Source organism: Rhinolophus ferrumequinum (assembly GCF_004115265.2).
Source record: "Rhinolophus ferrumequinum isolate MPI-CBG mRhiFer1 chromosome 15 unlocalized genomic scaffold, mRhiFer1_v1.p scaffold_54_arrow_ctg1_1, whole genome shotgun sequence".
Lineage (NCBI taxonomy): Eukaryota > Metazoa > Chordata > Mammalia > Chiroptera > Rhinolophidae > Rhinolophus > Rhinolophus ferrumequinum.
This window is the reverse complement of record NW_022680357.1, coordinates 10,936,422-10,949,348: the sequence shown is the minus strand read 5'-3', so window position 1 is coordinate 10,949,348 and position 12,927 is coordinate 10,936,422. Positions and strand designations below refer to the sequence as shown.

Sequence of the window (12,927 nt, the reverse complement as noted above, 5' to 3'; positions counted from 1 at the left end):
TGAACCAGCAACCTTGTGGTTGAGAGGACGCGCTCCAACCAACTGAGCCATCCGGGAGCTCAGCGGCAGCTCAGCTCAAGGTGCCGTGTTCAATCTTAGTTGCAGGGGGCAGAGCCCATCATCCCTTGCGGGACTTGAGGAATTGAACTGGCAGCCTTGTGGTTGAGAGCCCACTGGCCCATGTGGGAATCGAACCGGTAACGTTCGGCGTTAGGAGCATGGAGGTCCAACCACCTGAGCCACCGGGCCGGCCCAATCTTCATTTTCTTCCTGGGGTAAGGACACAGCAGATTCAAGACCCAGACGAGTGACTGATGATAAGAGGAAGTGGTCACCCCATCCTGCTCACCTCTGCCGGTTGTGGCTCATGAGATTAAGGCTTGAGAGGGCTGGGCGTGACTGTAAAAGAATAGACAGATTTAAGGGACATTAGGACTTGGTTAAGGGAAGGTTATGACAGTAAGAAAAAAGGAGGCACATTTTAGAAATACTAAATGAATACATGTTGGTGATTTGGAAAACTCATTGGACCCACACTGGGACTTCTCAGTGGGGACCCAAGGTAGTAAAAATCCATTCTTGGGGGAGCGGAGGGGTAGGAAAAAAGTCTTAGATATTACAGTGGTGTGTGGCCTTCCAAAACTCAACCCTTCCCAATGAAACCTTATTTCTTAGTATTTCATTTCTCTTGTTAGGCAGAAATTAAATTATATTTAAATTAATTAATTAAATTTAAATATAATTTAATTTTTCTCCTTAGGGCAGGGGGTGGGAAGGTAGTGGGGGAGGCAGCTGTAATGAAAACAAGATTGAGCGATTCTGTTCTCTACCGGGGTTCATGAATGAACTACTCCCACTCATTCCTGTAGGCCCAGGGATAAATACCCTTCTATCCCTCAGTGCCCCTGTAAGAGAATATCTTTCACCGAGCAAATTGTTGAGACTTCGGGACAAGGAAAATTTTCAGCTAGGGATCCCAGAATTCCAAGTGGCAAATTCACAGATGAGAAACAAGGGGCCAGGATTATGCAACTTGTCATGAGCCAATTTCCAAGGCCAAGCCCAGTTCTTGCAACAGAAATGTAGCTCCATGGATCAGGAGCACCACCTTTTCCTTTTCTCTCACCAGTGATCACGTTCGGCGACAGGACATTGTACCCCAGTGCCGCACGGGCCTGTCCTTCACAAAAGGTTCCACAATTTCAAGATGGCAGCCACAGAGTTTCCACTGAGCGTGGGGCCCTGTGGGACTGTGCAGGTCACAAGCCCGTGAGCCCAGCCTGGTCACATTTTCCGTATTTAAAACATGGGTCTGGAGTGCTTGCCTGGATTTAGAAGTAGCTAATAAAAGAGTCATTCTGAGATGATGAAAACAGAAATCCCCAACCCCTCGTGTTTTCTTGATTTCTGTGGGGGTGGGTGGAAGGTGCTTGGAAACGGGCTTTCTACGTGTATTCTTTTGAATGGACAATGGAGAAAGCCACTCTCAGGGGCTTAATAACAAAGTTAAACAACTGGGGAAGGACGCAGGAGACCCCCTTGTTTGTTCCTTTCTTTCTCCCCACAAAGCTCCTCGTAACCATAGCAACCAGGGCTCTGCAGAGACTGCCCCAGCCACCCAGGATTCTCAAGGCTGTGCTTTTATGTGCAAAACTGGGGCTTTGCTGTTTTGTTAAATTCAGAGATGCTTTCCTAGGGTTTCCAGTTTGTCCCAGAAAAAGGGACACAAGTATTAGATGTAATTGTGCTAGCGCCTCAGCACACAGGCGGCCTGATCCGGAATAACAAAGGGTTCTCTGGTGACAATGGACTGTATGTGCCTGTGTGTGTGTGTGCGCGCCTGCGTGCATGTATATCATGTACGTATGTATGTGTGTGTTGCGGTGAGCGACTGCTGATCTAAGAGTGTCACATTGGGGGGCTTAGGAAGAAGGGGTGGAGGCAAGTTGAGCAAATCCTTTCTGGAAGGGTGGGTAGGTGGGCCTCTGCCCCTTGGTGAAGCCAAATTAAAAAGAGATGGGTGGGGGGCAGAAAAAGAACCGGGCGTGAAGGAAGTGGCATTTCCTGGCCTGGGGCAGGAATGCGGTGGAATTTACTTAGAAAGCTTACAAACCAGCTGGTTATGGGTTATTGCTTTTCTTTTCTTTTCTTTTTTACTATTCTAGTCTGTTGCTCTTATTCTTTTTGGAATTATAGGTGTGTTTATGTGACTGTTTGATCCAAAAGCAGTGTTCCTAAGAGGCAGTGTCCTAAAGTTCCAGAAAATAGGATGTGACCACAAGGATGATACCTGGTCAATAAATGGAGGGGCCCAAGCCTTAATTCCCAGAACAAGGGGCTCCCTTACAGTTCCTGGACAGAAGGCCCCCACCCCCTGACACTTGTATGTTCACTCTTTTTCTAACTTTCGAAGTTTTTAATTCTTTTTTGTTTTGTTTTTGTTGTTGTGTTCACTCTTTACAATACAATTTCTGGCCACGTTTCTTTACTTTTAAAGGAGAAAGGCAGTGGTTTTGAAGTAGAGGAATTCCACTTCTGAGTTGAGTCATTGGCTTCCAGCGGTTTGACCCAAAGTATTTGCACAATTTAGGGCATCTCGGGCCTTATTTTTCCCTCCCAAAGCACTCCATTTGCAGCCACAGCAAACGGGGTTATTTTAGGCTTTCTGTACGCATGGCATTTTCTGCTCTTGTGGTTTTTCACATGACTCAGTTTTTATAATAAATCGAGTAGGCAGCTCTGGGTCTGCCTTTCCTGAGACAGGAAGGGACAGCACGTCCTTGACGTTGAACACGGATGTAAGTTACTGCAGAGCACCGTGACCTGTTCCCCAGCTGAAGTCTCCTCCAGCCCAGTTCCTGCCAGAAGCAGATGTGGGAGTTCCTGGGGCCGAGCTGAGGGACTGTCAGCTGACCTAGGGGGTAAGCCTGACAGAGAAGTGCCCTGGGCCTGACCTTTGCAGTCCTTCTTCCTCTGCCCTCTGCATTTCTGTACATGTAAATCAGAGGCAACATTCCTTAACCACTTTTCACAATGTTCTCGTTTATTTTAACCCCTGAGCCTGTTTCCACAAAAATGTCCTGTGACCTTGTTAAACCCCTCTGCCCTCCTGCCTAACCCTCTCCTGTACACCTGGGTGTTGGCCCTGCTGTCCCCTCCACCCACCCACACGTAGGGGCCCTCAGCCCTTACTTCTTGCTTCTGGTTCATCTATCCTTTCTAGGGTTGGGCCTTCCTCTTTGTCACTTTCCATGGCTTCCATTGCTCTATACATAGTATTCCCGTCCAGTAGAACCAGAAGACACGCCACATAGGTCATTTTAAATTGTTCAGTAGCCACATTTTAAAAAGTTAGAAAGAAACAGATGAAATGAACTTTAACAACATATTTAACTGAATTCCAGCTATCTGAAATATTATCATTTCAGCATGCAGTTGATATAAAAAATTATAAACGAGACATTTCCCATTCATGTTTTTAAAAGTTTTTGAAGTCCAGGGTGTATTTTATATTCATATCATATCCTAAAGTGGATGCTAAAATTTTATCAAAAACATTTTATCTCAGTTCAGAGTTTATTAAATTTGCTGTTGAAAAAGTAGATTCACATACCCAAGATGTCCCGGACTTACATAAACGTTTTTCCAGTAGTTGAATTGAGTATTTGATTTTAAATTTAAATTGCTTAAGCTTAAATACAATTTAAAAATTGAGTTCCTCAGTGTTCAACAGCCTCATGTGGTTGGTGACATCCCTATCGGACAACCCAAAATAGAGAACATTTCCATCCTTCCAGAAAGTTCCATCGGACAACACAGGCTTATAAAGTCTCCAAACAACTCCAGAGGACTTGCAAAATTCTCTAGAACCCAGCCCCAACCTACCCCGCTTAAGTTATTGACTTTGTGTTGCATGTATCCGCTTTCCCATGACTCGCTTTCCACTTTGAAATGAATGCCCTTTCTTCTCTTCCCCCCCAGAGCAATCTCTTCTTTCGAGCTCGGCTTAATGGCAGAGCTTCCTCGAAGGATTCTCCCCTTTTCCCTGCAGCAGAATTAATTGCTGCCTCTGCTTCCCACGGGTTCTAGAAGATGAGGCAGAATGCATGGGGAGGGGCGGCAGGCCTGGACCGAGGCTCACTGCCGTGGGAGCTCAGATCGCCAGTTCTCCTGAGACAGGTTTGAATGGCTCTTCTAACACAGCAGCCTTGGCCGTGTCCCGCTGGAAAACAGCCGCACAAAGGATGGCACTGTGTCCTGTTCCGGTTGCCCTGGGGCTATGAGCATGGGCCTTCAGAGAGGAACACACCCTGGGTACAGGCCATGTAATTCTAGGCGGGCATCAGCTCTATGAGAAAAAAAATCCTTTCTTTGCCCTCACAAAAGGAAATATGTGCCTGGCTGCTCTGATACTCATTTTTCAAAATGGGAACTGGTGTGTGTGTGTGTGTGTGTGTGTGTGTGTGTGTGTGTGTGTGTGTGTGTGTGCTTTAAAAATAAAAACTTATAAACTGTGTTTACATACAGAGAAGTGCACATAACTTTACAACTCGAATTTTCACAGTGGACATACCCATGTAATCAGCCCCCAGATGAAGAGAGAACGTGACTGACTCCCCACCCCAAAAGGCGCTCCTCTCGCCCCTTCCAGACTCTTCCCTGCCTCCTCAGAGTCACCACTTTCCCGACTTCTAACGCCATGATTCATTTTGTCCGCTTCTGAACTTTATGTAAATGGCATCACACAGCATGTACGTTTGGCATCTGGCTTGGTTTGTTCGGCACCACATTTGGTTTTTGAATGCCTTTGTCTTTTCGGTCACCTGAAACACTATTCGTAAAAACCATAGCACTTAAAAAAAAAGACAGAAAAAACACTAGACGTGACAGTCTTTGGGTAATGGTTTAAAGTATGAAGAAACTTCTGCTCAAATTTGATTGATGTTTGCCCTTGGGATTTTCTAGGTTTTGGCGATTTTAGCTTGTCATTATTTACCTTTTATTTTTATTTAGGGAATCTTTGTTAAGGTGATAATTCTTGGGTCTTGAAGGGACATGAACTCCCTTTCTGGCTAGTGGACAAAGCTGGACACAAGTCATTTTCTCAGATTTTCTGTTTGTCAGGGAGAAAATTAAAGATGATGGTGGAAAAGAAAAAGATGTCTTTTGAATTGCTGATCTGGTATCTTCTGGTTTTGCTTTAGGTAAAATGTCTGCTCCAGGACCCTACCAGGCGGCCGCTGGGCCTTCGTCGGCGCCGACCGCTCCCCCATCCTATGAAGAGACGGTGGCCATTAACAGTTACTACCCCACGCCTCCTGGCCCCGTGCCTGGGCCAGCCACAGGGCTCGTGGCTGGCCCGGATGGGAAGGGCATGAACCCTCCTGCGTACTACACCCAGCCAATGCCCGTCCCCAACGCCAATGCAAGTATGTCCCTTTTACCCTGGTCCCTTTTATCACTCATTCTGAAACGTCACATACAGTCTTTTAGGTTCTGCCTCAGTGAGGCTCAAGGCTTTTCCACAGTAAAGCAGTTTATGAGCTTTTCCAAGTCTGCCATAAACCAATCCTTTGGCACTTATCACAGAGCCACAACCGTCTATCCCAGAGGAATTTGGCAATGAGAGTTTGCTTTTAAGGGCCCCCACCCTTCTTGCTGAGGTTTGATTGGAAAAGCCCTGCCCCAAGGCCAGGCCTGCCGTAGGACGGGAGAAGAAACAGTCAAGAGAGGAGTGGGTGATCTGAAACCCACCCCAGTCTACCATTTGCAAAGACTGCTCCCCTCCCTTCCTGCAACTTCACAGTCTTGCCCTTGGGTGCTTCCTGCTCTCCACGTACGTAGCTGACTCAGTAGCGCAAGCAGCTCTGGAAGAATCACCAGGTCAGAGAGTGGGCCTGTGAGTCAGACTGACAGGGTTCACCAAACTTCCTTGTGCCTCAGTTTCCCCATCTGTAAGATGGGGTTCATCAAGTACCTACATCAGTGGGTTAAGATGAAATAAAGCTTTATGAGTAATTGTTTGATTAAAAGTGCTGAAGGAACTTTGACTTGAGATAGAAGAGGATAAGATAATGACTTCAGACGATTTTAGATCATGCTCTGCTGTATAAATAACTCATTCTTGCACCACCAGCACCCTCCTCCCCCCAAAAAAAAGACTTAACAGAATTTATATGTAAGTGCTAAAATATGCTTCGATAATGCTTTTCTAGAAGGAGGGCCTTTCTAGGTCTTTCTAGGAGTATTAGGTTCAGTTAGTTCTGAGCAATCGTTAATTTCCCCTACTACATAGATGATAGAAAATGGCATTCCAACAACATAAAAACGAACAGAAGGAAGTCTCTCTGACAGAAATATGAGCTTAAACAACTTTGCCAAAACCCAAAAAGAACATGCAAACTAAAGGCTACAGGACTGACAGCACCTCGATTCTCTCTGAGTGGGACTGTCTGTACACGTTTTCCCCAGTTTTCTCTTTTTAGCATGATTTCATATGCTCATGGCATGTAGCGACACGGATCCCCGACCTGTAAAGAACTGGGTCCGTGTTCCCTGGCTCGATAAACTCCAGCCTTATCACTGGGCGTTGGAGTTGACTAAGGAGCCTCTTTCAGGGAAAAGAGGGGTACCAGGCACGGGGTAAGGTTCTTTCTTTACCAGCTTTATCTCATGTCATCCTAGCAACAACTCTGTTACTTCCATTTTTTTAAGTAGCAGCTTCCTTGAGATCGAATTTCTAGACCATAAAGTTCACTCTTTTCAAGTGTACAGTTCAGTGGTTTTAGTGTATTGACAGAGTTGCACAACCATCAGAACTAATTTCAGAACGCTTCCAGCACCCCAGAAAGACACCCTGTGCTCGCCAGCAGTCACTCCCCATTCTCCCTGCCTCAGCCTCTGGCCACCACTAATCTATGAATGAAGAAAAGGGGAGCTAAAACCTACCATGTCACTTACCATCTGCAGACCACCTTCGTAGAACCACTCAGGGAGCTTAAAAAGTAGAGACAGTGGAAATGTCATGGCTGTGCGATGTCAGAGGGGTAGTGGATGGGGGCAGGGGGTTCACACTGTATGAGGGATATAAAGGATAAACGTCTAAGTAGTACTTTGTCTTGTGCACCTGAAACTAATTTAAAAAAAAATGTCAGAGTGAATAAAATAGAAAAAAAAAAATCAAAAGAAAAAAAAAAGTAGTTTGGGGGGAAGGGCCCAGGAGTCTGTGTTCTCGATAAGCTCCCCACACGATTCCCTGGGCAGTTTGAAAGCCTGGCCAAGCGGGGCCCTGTTCTTCCTCCAGGACCACTCAGTCCTTTTCCCCATCTCGTGTGGAGGTTCTGAGAACCCCTCAAATGATAATTCTGGAAATCTGGCACTATTTCCTTTTTTTCCCCCTTTTGTCATTTCTTCTCCTCTCTCACCCAGCATTTTTAAAATTATGGTAAAATACACAACGTAAAATGCATCATCTTAAGCACTTTGCAGGGTATAGTTCAGTGGCATTTGCAGCAGTCACATTGTCATCTAACCACCTCCAACCATCCCTCTCCACAACGTTTTCATCTCATAAAACTGAAACTGTCCCCATTAAGCACCAACTCCCATTCCCTCCTTCCCACAGCCCCTGACCACTACCTTCTACTTTCTGTCTCTGTGCCTTTTGGCTCCTCTGGGTACCTCACAAGTGAGCAGTCACACAGGATGTGCCCTTTTATGGCTGGTTGATTTCACTTAGCATAACGTCCTCAGGATGCATCCGTGTTGTAGTGCTGGTCAGAACTTCACACCTTTTCATGGCGGAAGAATGTTCCAGTGTATGGCTAGACCACCTTTTGCTTATCCACTTACCCATCCATGGGCACTTGGGTCACTTCCACCTTTTGGCTCTTGTGAATAGTGCTGCTGTGAACGTGGGTGTGCAAGTATCTGTGGAGACCATGCCTCCACCTTTTTGTCACATAATAAATGCTTCCCTTGTTCAGTGATCAGGCTCTGTTTTTTCCCTCCCATCAGTTGCCGTGCAGACGGTCTACGTGCAGCAGCCAGTCTCCTTTTTTGACCGCCCAGTCCAGATGTGTTGTCCTTCCTGCAGCAAGATGATTGTGACTCAGCTGTCCTACAATGCTGGCGCTCTCACCTGGCTCTCCTGTGGGAGCCTGTGCCTGCTTGGGTAAGTCTGGGGTCCACTTGGCCCCTGGGCTGTCACACATTCCTCTCGTGCAGGACTTCTCAACTGTAACACATAGCTTCTGTCTTGTGAGAGGCCATCCTGTGCATGTAGGATGTTGCGCGCGTCCCTGGCCTTCACGCACTAGATGCCAATAGCACCCCTGCACCCACTGTTATAACCAGAAATCGTCCCCAGTTGAGAACCACTGCCCTGGAGCGTGTCGACACCTGGAAGCTGCTGTCCCATCCTTGCTTCTTGCTCATCTGCTCAGATCCCACTCTGCTTCTAGGGACAAGTACCGCAGCTGCTTGCCTCTGTGTAGGGTGATACCCTAGGAATTTCATTTTCTTCTAGAATTTCATGACCTAAGTAATAATGTTTGCCTGAACTCTGAAAGAAGCTTTAAACAACCCGTACGTTAAAACACTTGATACTCATCTCTTCAAAACTTTTTATCCTTTTATGACCCCAAGTATGTTTCCCTTTGCCTCCACTGGAGATCGTGTAAATATTTATGTCTGCACCCAGGGTATCATATTGAAAGAGATAATAGTTTCTGTTCTGGGAGAAAGTTGAAGAAACACAATTGATTTCCCCCCTCCCAAACAGATAAGGCAGCCTCCTTATTTCTGGCCATGAGAATCACTCAGAAAAACATGGGGCTCTGTTTTCCTCCTCAAAGGAAACGATGCTTACACATGTCTTTTCAGGAGCCTTTGACTCTTGTACAACTGGCTAGTTCTTGTTACGCCGCAGGCTGTGTGAAGGCCCTGTCTGTGTTTACTGATTATGTAGGTTAAGAGACATTATTTTGGGGAACTTTATTTTGTTGTTGTAAGAAATAGCCTCTCCATATGCAAAGGTGACCCGTCTGAAACGGGCCAGCACACTACAGCCCCTGGGCCAAATCTTGCCCAGTTTCAGTTTCATTGGGACACATCATATCATTTGTATATGGATTATCTATGGCTGCTTTTATACTAAAAGGACAGATAAATTATATACTATCTGGCCCTTTATAAAAGAAGTTCACCAGCCTCAATCTAAGACCTTGAAAGATGCCCAGATAACCCAAGATTTGAAAATGCGCTCAGTATAGTCTGTTTGTGGGAGCAGCCTTGGTGTTGGTTGGCGTATTAGTTTCCTAGGGCTGCCATAACATCTGACCACAAACCTATTGGTTGAAAGCAATAGAAATATCTTCTCACAGTTCTGGAAGCTGAAAGTCCAAAATCAAGGAGCCCACAAGGTCATGTTCCCTCCAAGGGCTCTAAGGGCAGACTCCCTACCTCTTAACAGCTTCTAGTCGTCTAGCTATTCCTTGGCTTATGGCTGCGTCACTCCAGTCTCTGCCTGTCTTCACGTGGCCTTTGTCCCCTCTGTATTTCTGTGTGTCCTTTTCTCTGCTTAGAAGGACACTAGTTATTGGGTTTAGGGATCCCAACTAAATAATCCAGGATGATCCCACCTTGAGATCCTTTTTCCAAGTTAGTCCCAGGGTGCTAGGACATCTGACATATCTTTGTGGTGGCCACCATCCAAACTATTCCTGTCGATAACATGATCCTTGTGTGGCTGTTTTTGTTCTCCCAGGTGCATAGCGGGCTGCTGCTTCATCCCTTTCTGTGTGGACGCTCTGCAGGACGTGGACCATTACTGTCCCAACTGCAAAGCTCTCCTGGGCAGCTACAAGCGTTTGTAGGACTCAGCCAGACCTGGAGGAAGCCGTGTGTGGCAGCAAAGTCCTTTCCGACTCTCACCCAGCCCCACCCCTGGTGGAGGTTCCACCTTGGTGGTCTCGCCTCTACAGGGGGGCTTCTCCTTCATGTCTACTTTGTGGGGGGGAACATCGCAAAAGTAACACACTTCCAAACCCCAGCAATTGCTGCCTCGAGTCGTGCACAGGACATGCAAAGACAGTGACCTTGAGTTCTGGGTCAGGGGTTTCCTGCCTGCCCGTGACCCCAACTCATCCCGTCTACCTGTGATTGTTGCCCCGTCTGAATATCTGCTGGTGATTTGCCTTTCCAGCTTCTTTCCTTGCCTCAGTGGGCCTTTCCAGTAGTGGCTCCCACTGAGAGGCCACAGGTTGCCTTATTTTTGAGACTCTTCTGGCCCGAATATGGCTGAACCAGCCTTTAGTGCCTACCACCACATGTCCATCTGTTTCCACTTCTGGTGACAAAAATCTTGCCTTACAGACCAAGGCCTTGGTTCTCAGATTTTGTAACTGCAGGCTTTTCATTAGCACATAAATTCACTTTAGTTTCTTAATTTGTTTTTAAGTACATGGAGGGGCTCTTCACACCCACCAGACACATATCCATGAGGTCATGAATGCATGCTAGAAATAGAGAGCTGGATCTTATCGTTGATCTGCCTTCCCTTGGTTGTTTGTACCAGATCCTCGGCCACTTTCCATGAGGAGCTTTCTTCTTGTAGAGGAATTGTTTGTATTAACAGTTTTTATGACCTCCTTTGGTCTTAAACACCTTTGAACATAATTTTGAAAAGAGGGATTTATAGAACCATTCTCTGTAACGATACCGTTGGTATCATTTTCCCATTTGCTAGGGCACTCACATATTCTTTTTTTCCTTAACAGAGAAAGTAATGGATAATTGCATCCATTGCCTTTACTTGGGTTTAGAATGTTCTTAAAAACCTCTATAATGGAACTCTGAAAGTGGAGCCCCTTTTGGGTTCCTGACAGTGTGTTTGGAAAGACAAAAGCTTATGTGAGCATATCCAGGTACCATGGTGCCGAAAAGCTTGGGGACCTGAACTACAAAGGAATCTAAAGCCTGATTTTATTTTTCAGAAATATAATTTGTTGTACAACATCAGAAGACATGATTTCTAGGACTCAAGCAGCAAGCCAGAGTTCTTGGTTTGCTGCTGTGTCATCTTTGAAATCAAGACAAAGCCGGACTCGACTTCCAAGAGTTCCCGTTTTGATAATACATAGACACAGGAAACGCTTGTGAATAATATTATGTAAAAATCAGTCCTAGACCTTGAGTGAAAATCTGTATATTGGCTGAAAATTATAGTCATAACCATTGATTCAGCTTATCTGTTTGATGTTTTTGAAAGTTCCAATAATTATTTTTGCAACAAATATGGATACTACATCGTACGTTGGTGTTTATCTGCTTTTAAAAAATAAAGTCTTTGGTTCACTCGGTGAACTATTTATCAATTCTTACGGTGTGAAGAAAGGTCTCGTGTTGTGTTCCAGCCGTTGTTACAAAGAACCTTTATGTGCTCCGTATGGTAGAAAAACCTTCCTGATAAAAACTTCAGATTTCCTGAACATCCCGCGGTGTCAAGATGACCACCGCTGAGTTGCATGGATTGCTAGCAAGTCAGATTTGAACATTAGACTATTGGAACCCAATAGGCGTCATCGCTGGCAGCCAGCCACAGCTTTCAAGTTTTAATAAAATGCACAGAAGAAAGTCGTCCTCATTCATTCTCCAAACAAAACATGCTTTGTTAATTGATCAGGGTGGTTGTGAGATGCAAGAAGGAGAGCATTGTAACTTGCCAGGAATATGAATGTCATCCTTCCTTTTCCAACCTGGTGATAAAACTTCATTTTGGAAGGTGCAAGAAAATAATGTCATCTTGGTATGGCTCACGTCATCGTTTAAACCCGATCTCACCGCCTTGAAAAATTGTTGCTCGCTCCATCTTCCTCCTGTGTTTTCCTTTCATTTGACAACGTCCACGTCCATGCATATTTAGCAGTTTTGTTCAGATGGTGGTATGTGCGTGTTCTCAAACTGTTATTAATTACATACGCAAGGTCTTCAAAACAAAAGCCCAGTTTCAAGGACCATAAAATATATATTCTGTGGAACTTAAAAATAATATCAGCTGCCTGGAGTGGGAAGCATTTATTGCACCTTCCATTTTACTGTTCAAAGTACAGGCTTATTCATATATCTGTATGAATTAGAAGGCTCTTTTGTTCTTCTACTGTTGGGGATTTTGGTGTTAGCCTGTTGCAAATACTGAATAACATTTATTCAATTAATGAAAGCACTTTATGTCGACTTGGTCCTCAAAGAAGAATTTTACCAATTTCAAACCCAAAAGAGCTGTACTTTTTTTTTTTGCCGGCCACGCACACCGACCTCCAGCTGCTCATGGCTGCCCAGCTATGAGTGCAGCTCCAGGTAGAGCCGTTGTTCACAATCTTAGCCGTAGAGGGCGCAGCTCACTGGCCATTGGGGAATCGAACCAGCGACCTTGGCATTAGGAGCACGGGGCTCCAACCACGTGAGTCACTGGGCTGGCCCAGGGCTGTACTTCTTATATGCTGTAGTCTGTCCAGGTGAAGTAACCTCATACGTAAGTGTTGGTTTGTGTCTTGTTAACAAAAAGTATTTAGTTATTACATCCAGTTAAGCCAACTTGAAGCACATGACCAATTCCTGGCTGAGCACAGCAGTACGTACGTATGGAAATGTTCTTTCCTGGGACAACTGGCTTTTTAGTTGCTATGGAGCACACTTCTAATGGGTGCTGAACTATTATAAATGTGGTTTCATACACGCACGCACTATTTGGCCTTGGTTCTGTCCCAGTGACAGACCTCATGTTTGGGATGTTAAAATCCTCTGACTTCCTGGGCTCAAAAAACTCCGTTAGGAGTAAGTGTAGACGTTTAACAAAATTCTGATTTGCATTTTGGAGCCTAATAACGTTATCTCCTCCATTTATGACTCAAATGTTTACAATGAGTC

General features: G+C 45.3%; 1 protein-coding gene across 7 annotated transcripts in view; it reads left to right on the top strand.

The window, feature by feature from the left end:
- The window catches only part of LITAF (lipopolysaccharide induced TNF factor), a 38,267-nt gene extending 26,886 nt beyond the window's left edge, over window positions 1-11,381 (top strand). For 6 of the 7 annotated variants that reach the window (XM_033101026.1, XM_033101027.1, XM_033101024.1 and 3 more), the window contains exons 2-4: window positions 5,205-5,429; window positions 8,017-8,173; window positions 9,767-11,381. In XM_033101026.1, coding sequence (XP_032956917.1) covers window positions 5,210-5,429; window positions 8,017-8,173; window positions 9,767-9,875 — 486 coding nt within the window. In that variant the 5' untranslated portion in view covers window positions 5,205-5,209 and the 3' untranslated portion in view covers window positions 9,876-11,381. Of the gene's footprint in view, window positions 1-2,792; window positions 2,922-5,204; window positions 5,430-8,016; window positions 8,174-9,766 lie in introns of those variants that run through there. The other variant, XM_033101029.1, reaches the window with a different exon arrangement.
- The last annotated feature ends 1,546 nt before the right edge of the window (window positions 11,382-12,927 follow it).